General features: G+C 37.0%; 1 protein-coding gene across 3 annotated transcripts in view; it reads left to right on the plus strand.

Annotated features, from left to right (window-relative positions):
• Positions 1 to 23516, plus strand: part of LOC139971956 (equilibrative nucleoside transporter 1-like) — a 43877-nt gene extending 20361 nt beyond the window's left edge. For all 3 annotated transcript variants that reach the window (XM_071978814.1, XM_071978815.1, XM_071978813.1), the window contains exons 6-13: positions 1951 to 2001; positions 11118 to 11203; positions 12465 to 12513; positions 13199 to 13296; positions 14612 to 14716; positions 15972 to 16169; positions 17717 to 17913; positions 18996 to 23516. In XM_071978814.1, the coding sequence (XP_071834915.1) occupies positions 1951 to 2001; positions 11118 to 11203; positions 12465 to 12513; positions 13199 to 13296; positions 14612 to 14716; positions 15972 to 16169; positions 17717 to 17913; positions 18996 to 19110 (899 nt within the window). In that variant the 3' untranslated portion in view covers positions 19111 to 23516. The remainder of the gene's footprint in view (positions 1 to 1950; positions 2002 to 11117; positions 11204 to 12464; positions 12514 to 13198; positions 13297 to 14611; positions 14717 to 15971; positions 16170 to 17716; positions 17914 to 18995) is intronic.
• The last annotated feature ends 212 nt before the right edge of the window (positions 23517 to 23728 follow it).

Consider the following 23728-nt stretch of genomic DNA (forward strand, 5'->3'; position numbering starts at 1 on the left):
GTGTGTGTTATAACAGTTTCAAAATAGAATGATGTAATTAGCATGTAATTAGCCATAACGGTTCATAGCAATGGAAACACATTTTGCTCAGTAAGTACAGTAATGCCCATTATAAGTACTGGGTTGTCTGCTTTGAAAGTATTGCTGCCATACTGCTAGCTACAGTTTTGTTATTGGCCTCGAAGAATTTGAACGACTTTCTAAAATCGGTTGTTACTTTTAACAAGAAGTAGCTTGATTCAGTAGATGATCTATATTTTTTGCTTAGCAGGTGATGGGATATGTGAGAACAAGTAGTTAGTGTTATACTTGAGTACCATTGGCCGCATTCTTTCAAAGTATATTAAAACAAAAACAAAAATTGCTTCATTCTTGCGTACCCATGAGGATGTGATAGGGGAGGGTTGGAGTGTGGTCTCATTGTTAGATTAAACAGAGACCAGACAGATTTATGTCTGTGACTGCTTTGTGTCTACAAATTTCTTGAACCATTGCCAAATTTGGCATGTACAGTATGTGTATATTACGGTCTCTGCTGAATGCAGATAGTGATTTGCTGAAGGAGATCACCTTACAATAAAGAAGTTAAGTGAACTCCTGTCTACTGACACTTTATTACTTTGGGGAAAAGGGCTAGACTTTAAATCCAGAAAGGATAGGTTTCCACCAATATCGGAAGCAACAGAGGGCAGGAAATTTTCGAGAAAGTTATAACTGAAGTATTGTTTTGGTATATGCTAGCGATTGAAATTTTAGGTCCCAGTTATCATATTAATTTACTCCACGTCTTAGAATGTGACCTTTGTAATGTAGATTAGTAGTTGTGCAACCTTTAATGTAGTCAGTACAGGCCCCAAATTATAGCATGCTATAATTGCTAGAAGTTTTCAAAAAGTACTTTCCTGGAGGTCTTTACTCTCCAAATTGTTCTCAGACATTGTTAAGGAACACACAAGATGACTGAATGTCCCAGTGAGGAAAATTTCCTCGAAGGTTGTAATAAAAAACAGTTTAAGAATTTTGTCCAAAGGTGACCATATTTGAATATCTAGCATATTTGAGGCCAATACAGCATGTACCTTTAAAAAGTGTTTTTGTTCCCAACCTAAATTAGAATTGTAGAAAACATTTAAACTTAAGAACCAAACTTGTATGGGATCTAGAGTACTACTGAACTGTTGTAGTATAAATCAACTTGACAGAGACATTGATGTTTTTGACATGTTGTTGAGTGTAACAGAGCAATTGAACAATTTCACTGTCATTAGTGTAACATAAGTGTTAGATAGCGTAATAGCAACAACTGTATGACGCCTGATGTCCTGGTCTAATGACACATCTTGAATGTCACTTCAAGGCCACCATACACATAGGCGTAGGAGGCGGGGGGGGGCTGCAGCCCCCCCCCAACCAAATTTTTTGGGTGAAAATTCGGGCAATGTGCTGAGAATTTTTCGGGCACCTACTGAAAAAAACAAAAATTTGCAATGTGTATCAATGGTTAAACTGATATTATTATTATCATTATTATTGTAACAACTTCCCCAATAATTATAACCAATATGGAAGGGTAATAACACGGCAAATGATTGTATGTTATTGGCATGCAGTGTAATAACCCATGCATGTCTATTTGATATGCACTTTAATATGTTTAACGCGCACGGAACGTGCAGAAAATTTTGGTTATATTTTTCAGGCAAGTGGTTACAATCAAACTGGGTTCCTATTGGGCCCTACAAGGGAGAACCTCAGGTTCTGTCACCACATTAATATGATATTGTTTTTCATTCGGATAATCAAATTCAGATAATCAAACAACAACGTCTACTAACCAAGCATCGAAAATGTTTAAAGAAAAACTCTTGTTTTACAAAGAATCATTTAAAATATTGTCGTTGAGCTGCGAAAACCTTAGTAATATTAATATTTTTTTCTTTTGTTTCATAGGGCCTGGAGCTTTCTTTGCTATAACCATGGCAACTATTGTCATTTTCAATGGTAAGTGATTTCATATTTTACAGACCCATGATGTACGGTACCGTAGGGCGGTATTCACAAGACCCTGCCTCATCTCCCATCATTTACTCCAATTTTAGGTCTGACACTGTAAACCCATCTGTGAGGGTTTGCTCCGAATGCGAAAGTAAATTGCTTGCATATTTGAATCGAAATACTGATATATCATGTTCATGTGCATAATTTTTCACTTTTCATATAAAATAGGAGACACATTACTAGCTCATCCTGGGCTGACAATACCAATGGGGTGAAAAGCCTCGTAAAATGTGGAGGAGCAACCATAAATGTTGGATTGATTTGTACTAAAACTGTGGCTTTGTAGATAAAACTGGTGGAAATCAAACAAGCTTCGTGTAGTCCAGGAAGCCATCCGGGATTAAAGTCTAAGTAAATGAACAACAGCAAACAAACTGGGAAATTATTTGTCGATCTCCTCATAAAGAACTTGTATATAGTGTCTGAGCAAGACACAAGGTTGTACACAAACTTACCTACACTTGCAGGGGTCTCCTAATTTCAGTACAAACATTGCAACCTGCCACAGCTTACAAGAAATAAAGTGCAGATTGATTGGAGTGCTGAGAGACTGGTTATATCAGTTAACTGGTTATATCAGTTGTCTTAGAGCCCTCCAATCCTGTCCCCCCCCCCCATCCCTCTCCATCCTCCTTCTTTCTACAGGAACATTAAATTAGTAACATTCTCAGTCAATTACCCTTCTACCGAGAGTTACAGTAGCTGCAGTTCTTGCATATATATATTTATATATATATATATATATATATATAATAATAATAATAAATGAGACTTATATAGCGCCAAATCAGTAGACAAAAGCCACCGCGCAAGGCGCTTTACAAAGAAAACAGATTAATTTACAAAAGAACAAGTGAAAAGATGGGTCTTAAGTAGACTTTTGAATGTAGAAAGTTTAGAGCATGTTCGAATGTGATCTGGTAAATTGTTCCAGAGATAAGAGCCAGAGTATTCGAAGCTTCTGTAACCATATGTCTTCAAACGTGGTTTAGGAACAGTTAAATACAATTTGTTGGACGAACAAAGTGTGCGGGTTGGAATATATGGCAAGAGAAGTTGCGACAGGTATACAGGCTGTTCCAGATGATGAGCACAAAACGTGAGAAGTAGTTTATACTGAAGAAGTAGTTTATACTGAATTCTATAGCTGATAGGGAGCCAGTGAAGTTCCTTTAGAAGTGGAGTGGTTCGGCATTTTCTTCCCTTCCTTTTCACAATATGGGCAGCGGTGTTTTGGATCTTTTGAAGTTTCTGGATGGTTGAATCAGGGAGGCCGAATAAAAGAGAATTTAAAAAGTCAAGCTTTGATGTCACAAACGCATGGACCATTATCTCGCAAGTCTTATCATCAAGGTAATTCCTCATGATTTTCCTCAGTTGCCAATTTGCAGAACGACAGAGATTAATAACATGATTTTCAAGTGACATGGTCTGGTCAAAATATGCACCAAGGTTTCTAACAGTCGAGGGGATATTAATAGAGTCATTACCAACAGTAAGTGGCGGAAAATTAGGTGTGTCTTCAGAGAAACGTGATCGAAAAACAATAAACTCTGTTTTATCACAGTTAAGTTTCAACTGATTAGTTGTAAGCCAATTGTTTACAGCACTTATACAGGTTTCCATTTTATAAAAGGCATTGGGCACATCATCCTTATCGAAAGCGAGAAGTAATTGAGTATCATCCGCATAATGATGGAAATGAACACCATGGTGACGAATAACATCACTTAATTCCGTAGGATACAAAGAAAAAAGAACAGGTCCAAGTACAGAGCCCTGTGGAACACCAGTAACTAATGGACGAGGAGACGAAAGTACATCATCGATCTTCACCCTTTGATAACGCTCAGTAATATAGGAATTGAACCAGGATAGGACAGTACCACATAATCTGTACTTTGACTGAAGTCTTTCTAACAATATGGAATGATTCACTGTATCAAAAGCTGATGATAAGTCTAAAAGAACTAAAAGGACAAAGCAGTCTTCATCATATATATTGATATATATATATTGATATATATATATTGATATATATATATTTTGATATATATATATATATTGATATATATATATATTGATATGTTGATACATGTATATATATGTATATATAAATATATAACACTTGGGTAATACGCCCTCAATGACAGTTATACAAAGCCAATGTATACGCATTCACACCAGCAGAATCACTGTGGTCGAGTGGTACGGACTTTGGTCTGTGACACAAGATCCGGGGTTCGATTCCTACCTTCGCCTGGTGAGTCCAAAAAGGACGAAACCAGTTGTGAAGTGGAATTTTTCTGGTGTGTTATTCTTTATTTATGATATATATATATATATATATTGATATAGATATGCAATCACCCTTGTTACAGTAGCTGCAGTTCTTGCATATCTATATATCATGTAAGGTTATAGGTAGAGTTACTTTGACATCAAAGTAAAAAGAGAAAATTTGTTCATGGCCATAAACCAAAGATTGACAGGGACCATAAAACAAATACTAAAAAATGCATCCAACAGATTATTGCCAGTGCACAGGGAAACAAAATGTGAAAAAAAGAAGATAATCTCTCTGGGAGGTGATGGTCCAGATATGAGAATGATTAATAGGACTTAGTAAGAGGCGTTATCATATACATGGGAAGGCATACACATGTATGGGAGGGATCACAGTTCCCTTCAAAGTCAATCTGAAGGATAACACGATGGTAATAAGGATGGGGGTGGGGGGTTAAAGTACAAAAGAACTACTGAGAGTAAAAGAAGAAACTTGTTCATGGTTGTAAACCAAACATTGAACCAATTTATTATTGACACTGGCCAATAAAACAAACAGTAATAAAAGACAAGTTATTGGGAAAAAAGGAGACGAAGTAGACGAAAAATACTGTAACTGGTGGATTTGAAAATGATTAATTGGACAGTTGTTTATTCGAAGATTCCTTATGTTGATAAATAATGATGTAAAGCTGGTAAAAGAAAGTCTGTTGTTGGAATGAAGATAGATGGAATTTATGGGTAAACATGACCCCCCCCAAACAGCTTGTTCCAGATTTTTCATGAAAGTTCATATTGTTTCAGCGGAAACAGTCACGATTGTTGATATTGACAAGATTTTTGCCGGAACCTCTTCTTTTGATGATTCTGTTTCAAGTGTCCGTTCCCCTCCCCCCCCCCCCTCCACCAACATGATCTATCAATCAGATATAATTGACAGATTTTCCTTTTTCATTTAATCACTTCAAAGTAATCATCAAAATTTGATCGCTAAGTCTGACTCATAGAACATTTACTTGGCAAGTAGGACACTATCTTTGTAACTTAACAACAGGCATAAATCTGAAGTTGGGAGGTGGGCGCCCTTTTATCATAAGGGGAACGTATTCCTTTCATAAGGTTTAAGGCTGGACCAGACGTCACCTACCGAATCAAATCTACTTTGGATCCTACGTCACCTACCGAATCAAATCTACTTTGGATCCTGCCCCACCTCCACATTTAAGATATGAAATAGTATCCTCATTTTTGGGGACAAAAATACAGTAAACAAGTTTTGAAATCAGGTACAGTTAATTGTTTTTACATTCATGTCATTATAACTTGAAATAAGGTGGTGTTCATCCCATTATCTGTGGACGTAACATGACTATAGTCCAGTGATTGGCGCTACGTTGATCGTGAGGGCCACAGTGACTATTGTACATAATCACGTAATCAGCGTGCAGCAATAATGTACTTCTTAGTGCACCTATTCCCACAAAATGCACAAAATGGTAATAATATATTTACATAAAATAAACTAAAAGTTCCATATGCTGATATTCCATCAGTATGATATATTAATAAATCATATTGCCACATACTGTATATATACATACAAACTCCCCCAAAGTATAGATCTTTCCTTTTTCTCCTCAACGATAAAATGGCTGCGGGGAATGATCGTTCATAGAGCTTTGAAACCCATCTCCTGGGCCACAGAAAATTTGCCCACTGGCTGCGTGTGGCTCATGCGGCGCCCTTTGCCCACCTGTGGCTTAGGAACAATGCAAGCAAGCAATCCTATCTAGGATAACATTACTTCTGTTTCATGTCTACCAAAAACAAAAATATTAGTATCTCAGTTGCACACTTTGTGAAATGGGGAACTGTATTTATTAAAGTTCAACCATGAAAAAAGTGTGATGACCTTACTTATTTGTTCAATAGCTAGATAAAATGTTAGTTAAGGTTAAATTAAATGTTAATAGTCTATTTCTTAGAAGGCATGAGTGAGGTCTTTCTGTAAACAGCTGATGTCTGAGAGTTGGTTTGGTTTCAATTGGTGAGGTCTTTAGGCCCCTTATGATGCCCTAATATGACATACCCTGTACCTACCAAGAAGCATCTAAATCTTTGATCCACACGTAACCCACACCTGTCGTGTTATTTTTCGTTTTTCTTTTTTTTCATTTTTTTCCACATTGATTTGTAGTAATTTATTGTTAAACTGTGGGATATTTCCACTGCAGCATCGAAAATTTGAGCAGCTCTAGGTTAATTTGAATTCTTGTATAAACCAAGTTCATGAAGAGGACATATGTATAACAACTGTCTACACTTAACAGTGTCAGTAGAAGGATGTCACATCTGTTTCACTCACCGAAATTTGTATTTTGTATCCTGTTGTGCATCTTTGCAGTTTCAAACTTAGTGATTTCATGGCCATCCCATTGTCTACAGAAGTTCCCTTGATCCTCTGACGCCCCCCGACCCCTTCATATTAATTCCCTTCTCTCATAAACAGACCGGTACAGTTTTTCATATTTATCTTAAGAAATGTTGTAGTTCTTAAGGTGTAATTTAAGTACACTAGAGTGAGATCATAAACAGGAATGGATTGAGGGGGAGTTGGGGGGGGTTCTCTGCAAATTTATGGAACTATTTAGTACTGTATTTAGAAAACCAAAAATAATGTACACTTTGAGTGCAGCTCATTATTTTATTAATGCATACAATTGATTTACCCCTGATTATTGGGCAGAAGCAAGTCTTCCTTCCCCTCCCCACCCCTCAAACAGAACAAATAAAACTGACTCTTCCACTGCCCTTTTGACCAGAGAAAAGCCAGTAAAAAATAGCAGCTTCTAGATTGAGAAAAGTCAAGAGTGTAGACACTTCTCCCTTCACGCCTGTGCCCTACCCACTTGAAAATATCTCCCAAACTTACCAATTTTCCTGTCTGTATTTAAAATTGTTTATTAGCTTGGATAGTAGTTGGATACCACATGGAATAAGAACAGACTGGGAAAAAAACAGTGGGTTATTTTTCTTCCTGTATAGGTTAACGATTATTCCTTCCTTTGTAAAGCTAATAAAAATAAATTATGTCATGTCTATGCTCTCCAGCTGTTTTCACAGGTACTGTCTGCAAGTCTAAAATGAATAAAAAAAGTTCAAGGTTAGGCAGTTTTTTAGTTGTATACTGTAAGTGGAGCTTTTACTAATGTTTCTGTACTTCCAGTAGGCTGTAACCATTGGGTTGGTTTGAATAGCCTCAGATGGGCGACAATCAATTTTATGCAGTCTTCACAGAATACCGTAGTTAAAAGAGTATTGTTCTGAGGAAGCTTTTAACACAAATTTGGAATCTTTTCAATTTAAAGTCATTTAAAGTTATTTCTGATTGGAAAACCGTAGATTGCTCTTGCATGGAAAACCCCCCTTACTATGACCTGGTGGCGTATCGAACCCCAAACCTCCCGATTGCTAAAGCCTCTCTGCCACAGCACCGGTATAATTCTACGTGTACTCGCCATACTGTACTCATGCTGTTGTACTTGTATTATGAGTCTTGACACTGAATGAATGTTACTAAACAAGTAATTAATGCAAATGATTTCATAATCCAAACACTTCTGTCATAGTCAAGTATATACTACATGCAAACAGCAATTTGGAAGAAATTTTTAAAAAAAAATAAGAAATGTTGACTGCGGAAATCAAAGTTTAATTAGTTCAGCCGTTAAAGGAAGGAGATTATTATAATTCGATTTCAGCACTGAGTAGTTTTGAAGGATTTATCAACGTTTATTCAAAAGGGCTGCCTTCGAAAAAGGTCATCATACTTTAAATCTGAAAAGCTGTTATTTAAGTAACTTCCAGAATTGGTTAAAAGTGCTTCTCGTAAAGCTTGTACTGCATATCTTGAGGTGGTTTAGGTACAGTACAGTACGTGTTTGCCTTGAAAGATTGTATGCGTTTTACACCCAGGTTTTAAACCACTTAGTGTTTTTATGCACTGGATCCTCAAGGTTTTATTTATATTCGATAAGGTAGTGCCATTTAATGCTCTGTTATATTGATGTGTTTTTGTTTGAGCAGCCATAGATGTTGTTTCCTTGTACTCTACACACTACCAGCAAGTCTTCTTATTATTCTGTGTGTTAATGATAAAGGTGATTATTAACAACTTTCCCCAGCTCAGACAACCATGAAAAATGTTATGTAAAATATAATTCACTTTATTTTGCGATAATATCATGGCATCAGCTCCAAGACTGCGTTGCCATGATATCGTAGATGACCTCTCAGGGGAAGCAGAATGACGTCATACTACAACACATTCGTCGCTGTTTAATATCAATACCCGGAAATCCGGGATAATTTAATAACTGTATAGGGATATGTTAGCTCTTACTGTAATGTTAGATTTTCAACACACTGATGAAAGCTATTTGATCTGTTCCCCATGTTGGATATTTCAGTTCTGATTGTTCCTGAGTGGGGCCCTAGAATTGAACATTTAGTACCACTACTCTAACCCGCCCCCCCCCTCCTCCCCACATCCCACCTCCCATGTTCATTTGAAAACTTGTAAGAATAGGATTAACCTTGTATGCTCGATGGTTTGAGAGGCACATTTTGTGAACAGAAGTCAGCAGGTGCATATATGCTATACAGACACATTGAAAGATATATGAAGTGAAACTTGGGGATGAATTTAATTGACATCTAGTTTGTAGCACTGCACTGTACTGAAGTACTAGATTTAATTCTGTCTCTATAAAATACCTTGGTTCTGTCTTTATAAAATACTCTTGGTTCATGTGTACAAAACTGCTATTCATCTTCTGCAATTGTTATCTCTATAACAATTTGACCCTTTTACTTTGAATGATTCGATGAGATACAGGATAAATTATTCCTCGTACAGTAACTCAAGAGACCATCTCGTTAAGTAGTATATAAGTTGCATGTAAGAATGTGAAAAGATTCAAGTTGTGGCACGCAACAGCAGCCATGGTACAGTGTTATAATTGCCACACATCATTCAGTCAACATCAGCTTAGATCATTGGAGTATTTACTGTCATATTCTGTAATAGTTGCAATCTCCAGTCCACTTAATCATCTTGATAAATGTACTGTTTATCTATGTAAGAAACAACCCCCCCCCCCAACACTCCCTGACTCCATTCACCTGTTGACGTTTGTTTCATGCTATTCGAACCATAGGTTATGACATAAAGTTCATGTTTGTTATTACTTTTAGTAAACAAATCCTTTGGGTTATGGGAATTTCTGAGTCCCTCTGGAGTGCTCACTCTTACAATAGTGACCCAAATAAACAGAATGGGTAAAAGCTTCAAAAGTTAAAAAGTTTAGGCAGACATTAATAGCCAGACCTATTTGATTGTATAAAATGGGTCAAATCCAGAGGCATGCCGAAAGATTGAGATGGTGGTGAGAGAATCTAGTGCAAGGGAGGAGGGGATGAGGGGAGGGAGAAGTGAGGGTAGGAGAGCTCGAGAAGGTAAAACCTCAGCAATGATCTCTTGTGGAATGCTGTGAATACTAGGCTTGTCTGGACTCTGGAATTCAAGTTCTACATAGAAAGACAAAGTTTTGCTGGTGTATATGTTAAAATACATTTGCTGTATACAGTATGCCTGTTCAACATATCATGATGCTAGTATACTGTACATAATGATAATGTTTCATATAATCTCTTTACTTAGTTAAGAGTCGATAAGGGTGGGGCAGACATGGACCCTACATTTTCCATTCCCAGCATCCAAAATTGGCATGCAAAAAACATAATCACCCCTCCCCCCCCCCCCACCAACACCCTCCCTCAAGTCTCCCATGGTGTTCTTCCCAAGTTGTAATTACCTAGATTATTATCATACAGTAATCTGGTTCTCTTTAAGTCAGTCTGTAAACTGAATCTCTTTTGACTTTCCCAAAGTCTCTTAAGTCCTCTTTTCTACAGCAAAGTTACAGCTTCATTACTGTCCCCCCCCCCCCCATCCCAGTTCCATCACCCCATCCTGTACCTCTTCTCCCTTGTCATAACATATATGGTAATCATCTAAAATATGTACAGAACTTGACACTTAGTAAAAGATATGAGCAACCTGTTTTACAGTAGAAAACTGTACATATGAACCTCAACCAGCACCTTGCAACTAACATACTATCAGGCAGAATCACTGAATGCATGTTATTATGTTTAGTACTGTGTATATGGTAGTACTTTAGGTGCAATAATGTATACCAACTGTGAAGGTACATCGCCACTGTGAAGAGAGACTTTGTTGACTACCTTTGTTGTTTACTGTTTGTTCTATGCAACTGAAGCAGCTGTTTTAATAGTTTAAACACTGTTTATAATATTTATTATTTAATTAGCAATCCAATTTAAAAACACCTGATCAAACTGTTTAATATGCACGTTGACAGGACAAATTGAAAATCTGACTCAGAAATTATTAACCATATTTTGAGTGGAAAAGTGACTTATTTTTTTATTTTTTTTTATGTATTTGCGATTTTGAGATACTGTACATCTATTTATCATGTATCATAATTTAAGTAGTATAAAAAGGCACCAAAGCAGCAAGAATGTTACAAAAGGATACAACCTCTGATATATAAGGGAAGTATTTGACAATGAAATGGCACACACAGTTGTGGCCCTTATGAATTTGTAATTCCATCATTCTTTTAAAGTAAGTACTTTGCGTTAATTATCGTGAGTTATATTCTGAGTGTTTTTTCTATTGATAGGTGCCGGAGCAATTTACCAGTCTGGAATGTTTGCCCTAGCCGCCAAACTCCCTGGAACATACATGCAGAGTTACATCGTTGGCCAGGTAATTGTCGTTAGGATGTCGATAGATAGCAGCTCATATTTTAATTATAGTTGCAGTGTATGTGTATATCGCAGCCTGCAATGTCCAGTTAGTGAGTTGCAGCCTGCAATGTCCCCTTAGTGAGTTGCAGCCTGCAATGTCCCCTTAGGGTAAACATTGTCGCTCTTTTCACCCCTGGTGCCTGTGTATATGATCTTTTAAAGGATCCATGATTCGGCTTTGTATAGTGGTATTATCATCAAGTTGTACCAGAGAAAGTCAAAGATGGATGGATTCTTATTAATATTTTTGCAGCAGAGTTGGTCTCCAAAAAAAGGAGGAAAAAAAAGATGAAAGTTGAGGAAGGTGGGTGGGAGATGAAACTGTCCCCGTTTGTGCCTCCAATGGGTTCAGTTAAAATACAGACCAGACGTGACCCTTGTTAAAAGCCATGTTCTGCTTTTGGGCATCTCATCTAGGCCACACATCCATGGAGATTCATCTCTAATTCTGATCTAGTTGATACCCGTCTGTGTTGATGACATTCATCATTGCAGTAGTCTATGCTACGCTGTAAGCTATCAATGATAGTTAATTTCTGATCGAACCTCTGCTCCCTACGGATTTATGACCTTCGATCCCATTTCATTATTTCAATCTTCACTTTGCACACAATGAAGTTGAAGGGGAGGCAAAACACAAACAGAAGACCACAACAAAATACCTTCAGTGTGTGAGGTTGGCCCTCTCAGTATCCACAAAGAGTCCAATACAGGTTTGAGAATTGGGTGAGGGTAGAGGGACGGTGGAGGAATAGTCAGACCAGTGACCAATGGGGGTTGAATGCAGCATTAGAAATCATTTCTTATGAATATATTTGCTGTGAAAATTATAAGCGGCCATGGCATTCTTTTCCTTGTCCCCCCCCCCCCCCCGCAGGGAACTGAATCCATGGGGGTCCTAATTTGAAAGTCATTTGAGGTTATGAGGTCGAGCAAATCACTTACTGGAAATGAGTTCACCATTTGCCTCTTCGTGGAATGCAGCACGCAACATGCAAAATGAGATGCTCATTTGTTCACTGTGTGTAAAATGCAATGTGCATTTTTTTATTGTGTGAACCATGTGACTTGATCCCAAATGACTACGGAGAAACGTATGGTTCTGAAATCACAAAGTAGACCGATTGTCTAAAAAGTTGAGATTTAAATATGAAAGCTAATGCTTAATGGTGTCTTGGGTGAATTCTTTAACAGTCTACATTTTCCTTCTCCATCCACAGGGTCTTGGTGGAACATTTGTGGCAGTCTTGGGCATATTGTCACTTGCAGGTAAATTTGATGCATGAATTGGCTCATACTGCCACCGTTTACCAGCAAAGCTGGTGTAAAGCTACATGCTATTAATTTGTGTCTACGACGTTAAACATGATCTTTTCAGGGATCTCAACACAGGTTTGAAATCCAGGGGATGGGGGGGGTTGGCAAAAGTCTGATCAGTGGTTATTGGAGCACATAGGGAATCCAGAAGGTCAAAGGTCAGTTTTGGATCGTATTAGGTTATTGATTGAAAATGCGCACATAAATGGTACTCCTATTCGTGACACCATTATAGCACGAAGAGTTTAGATGTAAAATGGAAAACATTGATTAGTAATGCATTTCAAATGATGAATGTTTAGTAGCATATTTCCCATGAATTGGCATCAAATCTGTTTGAGTCTTATATTTTCACGTGCACAGAATTAGTTAGTATACAAGATATCACTGACAACCACACGTTTCCCTCATTGATCTGAGTGGATGGTACGGTGGCCCACTGTATCAACTTGCGTACAAGGGTCTTTGGTTCTAACTCATATTCCAGATTTATGGAAAAGAAACTGCAGACAAATGTCCCGGAAAAATGATTTTTATAGAGAAGATTTATCTGATGTAGCGTGATGGATAACTTGCTCTTTTGGTTAATTAACGTCAGTGATGTTCACCCTCTGGTCTTTCTCCTCCTCCTTCACAGCTGCCGGGGACTTACAGAAGGCGGCGGTCGGTTATTTCTTGTGCGCTGTATTCGTTCTCATTTTAGCTGTCATCACCTTCGTCTTCCTGTTCTATCTGGTAAGAGCGCGAGCATCAAAACTAAGAACGAATTCCGATACAGTTTGCGAATGGTGTTAAAGTGTATAGATTAACGTGTGAGTGGTTGTGATAAATTGATCCGCTATATAGTAATCGTGAAGGTATTGCCTTGTCAATTTTTGAATAATAACAGGAAGAAAGCAGAAATGTATGAATGATAATTCTATTTTGACCTCAGTGAGCGGAAAAGCCAATTTGTGGACAACTTGGATCACTTTTGTCAAGGTTTTGACAGTATGAGCTAAAACATGAATAATTAAATTGTTATTTAAGGGTAAGGGAGTAGCTATATTTGTGAGCTATATGCACAACATCATATGTTATGAATATGAAATAATTTAATCGTAGAATAATTTTGATGATGATATTTAAAGGTGAGAGGCAGAGGTCAGTATCTCTGATACCATGTCTCCATGTGATTGGTTTACTTGATCGCATGCTTTTGCAATTCATAAGCAGGGATGTGCCCAGGAATATTTGAGTGCCGGGCAGATTGTGCGGTAGTGTGATCCACACCCTGGGAGAGGGACCTCATGGGTGGGGTACCCCCTCCCTCCCCACTGGACAAATTTTGCACATGAAGTATGCTAAGGTGGTGCTATTTTTCCTATTCTGTGCCATGTATTCTCCCAAATTTTGGTTATGGTAAAATTTGTTAAATTATCATCAAGAAAGTGCCGGGCAGAAATGTTTAAAATACTGTTTGTGCTGGGCGGCATTTTAGAACTGCTGAGCGCAGCAGCCCGGTGCCGCCCAGTGTTAGCACACCCTTGCATAAGGAATGCTTGCCAGTTATCCAACTTCTCAACTTTGTTATTTAACATTCCCATTACATTTCCCTATTAATGAGTTACGAGTCATATCTAATCATCGGGGTCCTGGCAAGATCATTACGTCCTGTCCCTGGATGAGGCACTTTGTCTTCATAGCCTCTCTTCACCCAGGTGAATAAAAACGGGCAACATTGAAGATTTGGTGCGCTGAAATTTCTCCCAGGAGCAACTGTTTTAATCTGTCACACTCCGTTGTGTGGCTGTGACAAAGAAACAATGACCATGCAGGGGTTAAGTGTTATAAAAGTCATGTGAGAAGGGCCTTGCCTTGATACAAGACTGTAGACCTTCAACTTAACTTTTTAACCCCCTTTGGTTTCTATGCCACAAATAAAAGCAAAGAAACTGGTGTATACTTTGTATAGTTATTACCATCATTATCTGGTGATATCTGTCACCACTGGCTATTGCATCTAAGCATGTGGCAATTCTTACGCTTCCATTTTGATTTCATCTTACAGCCAATCGTGAAATACTATATCCGTTTATCCGAGAGCTTTATGGTCGACAGCATCACACAAACACATTCCTACAGACCACCTCCCCTCTGGCAGATCTTCAAGGAGGTAAAGTTTTAAAGACAGTAGGATCATGTTTTATTTATAATTTAATATATATATTTCTTTCTTTTATATTCCGTGTCAAAGGGTGCCACATGTACTTATGTGGACCTAGATTAAAGGATCAACTAGCTTAGTGATATTACCAAATGAATGTGTGTGGGAGGGTGGGAGGGGGGCTTAGTTGAGGGGTTTGTTGATATGAGTTTGACCTCACCTCAAAAAACAAATCAAACAACTTTAAAGTTAATTCTGATTGTGTTTGCATAGTACTTTAATTGACTCGGACCACCTGACAATTGTTTGTCATTGGGTTGTTATATTAACCTACTTTCATAGAGTTAAAATTTCAAGGATTTCTAGCAAGTGTGAGGGTTGCTTGCTTGTTTGCACTTGCAGAAATGATGTAATCTGTTTATTATTTCTCTGAGAAGGGAGGTTAATATACTCTGATCAAAAAGAGCAAAACCTTATGTGGAAAATACTTGGTTTAATATAGATGGTTTTGGTTGAATTATGTGAGTGGGTCTGACTTGGCTGTTAAAGTGACATTTGCAAGGTTAGTACGCCATGTCTACTACAAGCATGCATGCCTTTTACAGGTTGCTCGCTTTTTAAGAACTACAGTTAATCTGATAGGTAATACTCTCTGATTGATGAATAAAAATATTATATGCTTAAGAAACATGGTTTGAAAATGATTTGATTAAATTAAAATATCATGTCAATGAGTCTGAACTGGCTAAAGTAAAATTACAAGCATGAGGGACATCTTATCCAACATCAATTGTCTTTAGCAAAGCAGTTCCCCCCCTCCAAGAATGTATGCCTGCCTAATGTTTTTTTCGGTACTCAGTGAATATAATTCTGGAAGGTGATCTCATCCATATTTTGGATTGTGTGCCCTTTCATGTTAGCATACTGGGAGAATATTACTTTCAATTTATCACTTACATCGAGGCCATATTTTTTGTGACGTCAAAGAGGTCGGGTTTTGTTGGTTTATTCGAACCTCGGAATGATCTTAACCGAAAATGCAAAGACAAACAAAAAGGAGAGGCTCAGAAACTCCCATTCCCACCCCCTTCCCTGCCCCCACCCTCTCCTTTCTTCACACCTCTGGAACCCCCGGAAAACAATCCAGCCCTTTCCTATCTGCCTCCTTGTGCGATCCACAAGATTCGCTCTTTTAGTTTGTTTCGAACAGACTGCATTAATAAACAGACATAATTATTTTTTATTTCATTTTCTTTTATTCCAGATTAAGCTACAGATTCTTAACATCTGGCTGACGTTTGCTGTCTCCTTAACCATCTTTCCGGCCATGCAGGTTGATGTCGTTGCCACTCACAACAGTTCCAGTGTGCTCTGGGGGCTCTACTTCACCCCTGTCACCTGCTTCCTGCTCTTCAACTTGTTGGATTTCTTGGGAAGTATCGTTCCAGCTTGGATTAAATGGGTAAAAACACTTTGAACTTTTTCTTCTTTCTTCTTCCCCCCCCCCCCCATTAGGGGGACAGTTTGAACAACTCGGTATAACTCAAAAATGATTTTTTTTTTTTTTTTTTTTTTTTAATTACCAACGTTTAATTGACCAAACCAAGGGGTCAGATAATTTCACCAAGTGATTTTTAATGTGATTGTTGAATTTGATGAGATTTGTAACTTCTTGTCAACCTGACATTTTTCATGGTTTTATCTAAACACAGCACATATAAGGGAAATTGGAAAACGTTTTAACTTCTTGAGGGGACATGTAATTACTGCAGCTCACTTACAACATTTTTATGGGATTTAAGTATTAAAGATCAAATCTGAGTTTTAAATAATCAAGGGGAAACACAAAAAGGCTGCTTCAGATGATCTTGAAGTTATATTATTTTCCAAAAAAAACCCCAAAATATTGTACAAAGTATGTGTACATTTTGAGCTGATCATTTGCGTTACCTTTATACTTAGTTTACATTAGGTTCTGCAAATAACAGTGTTTTGTTGAGTTAGTCGTCCAGCTGTATGTCATTATTTGTTAATGTCTAATGGATAAGCCATCTCCACATACTTCTTACTGGAGCCATAAGGTCTTTGTCTCACTTTACTAATCAAGACTACAGTATGAATATGTCCCAAAGATAATGAGGGCGGTATTAAAGATCTTAGCATGCATAGTCTCCGGATGTGTGACCTGCTGAATTCACTTTGGCTTCGGCTTTGAGTACGACGTCTCTCTATGCTACCGTGTTGGATGAATCTAACCGTAGTAGTAATGACTGACTTTGCGATCCCCATTATTGCCGACTTTGCAATTTGCGATCCCCCCCTCCCCCACAGTTTTGCAAGGGCGGTAAGAGTAACCCCATAGTTTTATCTTTCTGCAAACTAAATATGGTACTTTGCATAAATGGCCATCAGTTTCCAAGATGGCAAAGTGTCTTTTAGTTACAAATGACACAAGAGTAAAGTTTAACTTTTATTCTTATGCTTAAATATGGAGTTAAAAGAAAACTATACATGAAAATAATGCGTAATTATGCTTAAAAGTCTTATTTGGCATTGACATTGCCACAATAAGGTGATATTAATAACTGACTATTCATGGAAAGCTCAAAGAAGCCTTTAAACATGCTCTTGAGGTCATCTTATTGACAGCAGGAACAATGAATTGAGGTAAAAGAAGAATTCAAAGGTTTTTGCAATTAAAATATAAAAAGATCTCACTAAACTTGTAGGACACAAAATTATCTGTATCAGATTAAAGCCTTAATGAATATTTAATTATCAGTAGAAGTATCTAAATAGACAAATCTGTTAGATTGAGATGTACTCTAATTACGTGAAGAGAAACTGAAATTGTGATGAGATTTGGTCAAAGTTACAGCTCAACACGAAACGCCAGCCTTAATTAGTTGATAAACAAAAAATACATAGTATACCATGGCATTAATATGAATTCAATTTACATATATTTAAATTATTTGTGTGTTTGTTTATTTCTTCCTTGACCTGCAGCCCTCGAGACGTAGGACCTGGATCCTGGTGGTGTCTAGAATCGTATTGATCCCCTTGGTCATGTTCTGTAACTACAGACCAGAGACTCGGTCTCTACCGGTGCTGATCCATAACGACTACATCTACATCCTGATTGTGTCCCTCATGTCGTTATCCAACGGGTACCTCAAGACCACGATCATGATCGATGCACCCAAGTAAGCCGATGTATTACTTATAGTAGTTGTATTTAGTGAATCGGACCCCTCGGTTAGATCTAATAATAAACACTTTGGCAAGGATAAAAAAAACACAAAGCAACAACATTAGCAACAACATTAGCAAATCCATACACTCACAGTGGGACACTTAATGTTAAAGATCTTCAGTTATGCCCTTAAATATGCTAGAAATAAATTATGGTCACTGAAGTTCAAACTTCAAAAGGCATTTAACTGCCACCGTCCAAGCATTTGTATTTTCTTTTCTCACAGAGAACTTAAGGTGACTAATCAAACAATACTGAAACTATATGAATAATAAGTACCTTTCAGAAAGTACTTTTTTTAAAACCTTTATTTGCAATATTAAGCAAGCTAAAATGATAGGCTGGTACTGGACACCTACAAGTCCATCGTAGCTACAACAATTAACCCTCTGAGACAGCAGCAAAGATAAATAACGAGTCACACCAAGCAGTGGCGTAGCCAGCATTCTATTGTTAGGGGGGCAAGATTTTTCTTAAGGGGGGCAACCCCGTGATGGTTGATGGTAGGAATTACCAAGAAATTATTGGTGCTTATTCTGTAGGACGATCTGACCTTATATGAAGTATGAACATGAGCCCTGAGGTATGAATACTTGTGATAAGAACTCGAAAAAATGTAAAAGAGAAGTATTTTGAATACATCACTGAATTTCATTTGGGGGGGCAAGACTGTAGCACAAAGCAAATTGGGGGGCATTGCCCCCCCCTGGCCCTCCTCTGGCTACGCCACTGACACCAAGACATAAAGAGAGGAACAACTGAATAAAGAGATAGATGGTAACGACAGAGTAGTCCAAAAAATTTAACACTATGAGACTAGAAATGTGACGAGGACAACATCTATTCACTAAACACTTACGTCAAAAGTTGACAACAATCTGGAGGTCAGCATATGACCTTCTTTCTGTAACACTGCTTGGAGAGAGGGGGAGGGAGGGACTAAATTCATTCCACCACGTTCCTCCTTCCATCCCTCTCCCTTCTCCTACAATGTATACCAATCTAATGCAGCACATTCACCTTTTTTTGCAGACATTTGTCTAATCCGGAGTGGGCCAGCAAAGCAGCCGCCATGATGGTCCTCTTTCTGGTTCTGGGAATATTCACGGGCCTTCAATTTTCGATTGTGGTCTCCCATGTGGTCTGAAGTTTTGACTCGTCATCAAATCTGACAGCAATCTTGCTACCTTCCACCGCATAGTGACGCCAGACCAGAATATCGTGTGAGATTTACGTACTTGAGATTGGACTATAAAAAATTTCACCTTGCTATCTAAGAACTATAATCATCTGAAGCCTGTCAAAACCTTAAGAGTGTACCCTACCAGATTACATATATATATATATATATATCTATATATATATACATACTACTACTAAAGCTGAGTTTCACGCATGTATGTGTATTATGGCGGTCTCAGGCAACCCATGAGTTGCCTGATGATCGGTGTAATACATGTATGTGCATGAAAATCTCAATAGCAGCTTTAACTAAACCTGTGTATTAATATGTAAATGCTGGCTCTGCCTCAGTTTCAAGCATGTTTATTGATATGTATATATATATATATATATATATATATATATATATATATATATATATATATATAGATATATACATACATATATATATATACATATATATATATATATATGTATGTCAAGCTTTTTAATCCTATAAACATACTGTACTTACTAGGAGCAGAGGTTGTGAATGTCAGGGAATAATTTATTGTCCAAATTTTGCGTAGCAGTGTTTGAAGGCTCTTAACTTTGTTCCTTGTCAAAGACCACGTTCTGTCTACAAAAACTGCTATGCATATAGGAATTGTCCATTTGGTGACACGATACTAAGTAAAATATTTCCTGCAAGTGGATAGATAGATGTGGAGAGTTAAACAGTGTAAAAGTAAGTAGTGCAACTGTTGGAAAAGAATAAGGAGGAGAACATGTGATTTGTTGTGAAGCGTAAAAGTTGTTGGCATATTTTTCCAACGGTCTAGTTTACACAGGGTTATTGGTTTTTGTGTAAAGTTCTAGGTTATGTTTCTTCCTTGTGTTTAATCTGCAGATGGTTACATGTGTGGGGAAAGCTCCTAATTTTATAAGTTTGATATTAAGTAGAACCATCTGTCACTGTCAACATGTATGGAGTTTTACATATTGGGGATCATGGCCAGTAGTGACATCCAGATATTTTTCTTTGACTTTGTATCATTTGTGTTTCATTTAACAACCAATGCAACTTAGTCATCAGTTTGAAAATCTTTATACTTCATTTCTTCTGTTGTTCTAATGTCTTTTAGTAAAGACGACAACATATTATTTTGTCATGTGAAATACATTTGTTCTTGATTCACTCTGCCAAAAGGGGGTTTTTTTCTTTCCAAAGATGGAACAGATTGCTAAGAATGTTGTTCAAAGTAATGAACAACAAGAATTCAATTTAAAAATTAATAAGAAGTAATAGTAAACTTAAGTTGGGGGGGGGGGGGTGGGTGAGGGTTTAGAGATGGAAAGACATATAACAGCAAATTTAGCAGAAGTTAAATATTTCCACAAGTTACTTTTAATGATCACATACAGAAACACCAGGAAATAGTAGGAAACTGTTACAACCATTTTTTCTTTCTTTTTATTATGTTACATGAGCATTGTCAACTGAGAAAGTCAGCTTCAGTTATTTAGTATTTAAGAACACCTGCTTATTCCTCGATTCCTTTTTAATGGTTTTTTTATGTTACTAAAATTCCCTGCTTTTGTTTTGTTTGGTTCGAATCATACAGAATGTTCTCAATGATACAAAATCATTTTGTTAGTTCTTAGTCCAAAAATGTTAAATTAGAAACATCTTTATGTTAAATTCGAGATGTTTTCTTGGTAGAAAGTAATCAGTAACACAAGGAGTCATGTTAAGAGCTTCAATATTGTATGTTGAGCATTCCCGGAACAGTAAGTATGTACGTACCTAAGAGTGAGTAGATAAAAACATTTGTTATAGAGCAAAGTCATGAAAAATTCATATCATTGGATTATGATTTAGTATTTAGTATTGCTGAAGTCTTCAGTCTTATGTTATGTGTACAGGAACATTACAACTCTTATTATCTCAAGTCATAAAGTATTCCTTACAGCTTTGACGAAGTTCCTCATTACATATCCATAGTAGATTCCTGTATATATGGATAACTATATCCAGGATAACTAGTATATTTACTAAATAGAAGCTTCCCAGTCAATCCTTTCATTACATGTCCAAAATACCTATAAAATCAAATTGTATAATATGAAAATATTTAGAAAATGATTGTGGTATGCTGAGGAAACCATTTACTTAAAAATGATTCATTTTTTCCCCTCTCTCCCTCTTTCATTTGTGTTTCGTTGAAAAATCTGCAAATGGACAAGATATTAAATATTTAGCTGGTTCTATAAACTAAATTTTCCAAGTTCAAGTATACAAACCCTCAAAATGAAGTTGCATTTCAGTATTCAAAGTATTTACTGAGGCAGTTTGTCACATTTATTCTTTCTATTTTATCTTGAATTTATACAGATACTACCTCCTCACTCTCATTTTAAGTAGTTTTAGTCCTTTTTTGGCATCTAATGATTTCTTGCATTCATAACAAAAGTGGCATTGTTTATTTGTTTTGTTTTTTGCCTTGAGAGAATCTATATAGGTCAATTCTCAAAAATTCTTTCCCCCTCTTCTGAAGGTCAGGGTTTGCTTGTTTCTTTATTCAAGTGTGCCTTGCACCCAGAGTGCCTCTTAATGTATCCATACTGTCTTTACTGAAAAGTATTTTTGTTTTGTCATTATTAGTAGTGATAAGGCGATACCGAGTTTTCAATTCCTGTTGTCCTGAGTTGCATCATTTCCAGGATAACACTAATTACGAGATGTAGAGCCCTGTGTTAAACAAAAATATTGATTAAAAACAAAAACACAAAAAAAGAAAGGATGCTCGGTAGAAAATGAGACTTAATGAGGTAGGACGTAAAATGGAGGGGCTTGTCGCAACTCGTCTTAGTATAAAATCAACCGAAATGTTGTGATATATGTCTACCAAGAATGCCTATGGACTGCATGATCAAATTTCTACATAGAGTTATCATTTTGTCAGCTGTGCCATTCTGAAATTCAAACTTTTTGTTGCTGCACATTGTTTTTTTTTTTTAGTTTTTTTTTTTATAACTTTTGGATAATCCTCTTTTGCTTTTCTTGTTGATGTTGTTTGGTCACCACTTTTTACTGGCATAATTGAGATGACAAAGTATCAAAGAGTGAGTGAGTAAGTGTTGGTCGTGAACTGCTGTTATCATTTAGTACCTTAACCTGTGTAATTTTTGGCATTGACCTATTTCAGTGTGAAATTATAGAAGATGATTGTGTACACATTTTAAAAAGGTATATGTAATAGACATCGGTCTTAGTTCAGGGTTTTAGGGCAGATGAACAAACTGGAGGGGGCAACAGTTGTGTAACTTGGATGAACGGCAGGTAGTGGTGTTAGAATGGATTCATGTTAGTTCCTATAAATGTGTTATAAATGTGATTTGCTATTACATTACCAGCTATTGTTTGTTGTGTTAACTGTTAAGATTGTTGTTGTTTTTTTTTTTTAATTCGGAAAAGTAAAAACCTGATTCTGAGGCTAAGGATTATGATGCACAGGTGAAACATGAAATAGACGGACCTCTTTATTTTATGTGACAGATAGCGAGATATGAAATAGACAGACCTCTTCTATTTTGTGTGACAGACAGCGAGACATGAAATAGACAGACCTCTTTATATTATGTGACAGATAGCGAGACATGAAATAGACAGACCTCTTTATTTTATGTGACATAGCGAGACATGAAATAGACAGACCTATTATTTTATGTGACAGGTGGCGAGACATGAAACAGACTGACCTATTTTATTTTATGTGACAGACGGCGAGACATGAAAGAGACAGACCTCTTTTATTTTATGTGACAGGTGGCGAGACATGAAATAGACTGACCTCTTTTATTTTATGTGACAGACAGCGAGACATGAAATAGACAGCTCTTTTTATTTTGTGTGACAGATAGTGAGGTATCGAGATGATTGTGTTCCCATTATTAAGAGACATTTTATATTCAAGCAAGACATGGGAAAGATCGCTGAGGAGAGCAGCTGGCAAACTATCGATGAGACAGTTGGATGAGTAATTGGTGGGAAGTTTAGAATGGAGTCTGAACGTGTTTGACAAAGGAGTGAGTGTTTGTATTATGATATTACAAGTTTATGGTTAGTTGTGTTTATATTGTTATACTAATAATATGTGTAAAAAAGAAGAAATATTTTAGAGATTAAGATCACGTATACCCGCAGTTGAAAGTTTTCCTTGACAGTTTTGCTCTTCTATGTATTGTTTATTTGTTTGTCAGAAAAAAAAAGAGGAATGAGAATAGTCAATGCAGAATGTTTTTTGAATCTATAAAGTTTTGCGAACTTTATTTGTCCCAAGTATTAACTCATATAAATAATAATGAACTTATCCTGAAATGCAAAACAAATGGTTTGTTGTTGTTTTTTGTGTCCTGTTTGTCTCCCACCCCCCCCCCCCACCCCACCCCTCTCTCTCTCTCTCTCTGGTTGATGTTTTAATATGTTGCGATTCATACAACCGTTTGTATGTCTGCCAAACACATTTGAACTCTATGGAAACAGTGTTAGACCGTGTAAATTATAGTATGTATGTATGTATGTTAGATCCTCCTGCAAGCAG

Source organism: Apostichopus japonicus, chromosome 8, assembly GCF_037975245.1.
Source record: "Apostichopus japonicus isolate 1M-3 chromosome 8, ASM3797524v1, whole genome shotgun sequence".
Classification (NCBI taxonomy): Eukaryota; Metazoa; Echinodermata; class Holothuroidea; order Aspidochirotida; family Stichopodidae; genus Apostichopus; species Apostichopus japonicus.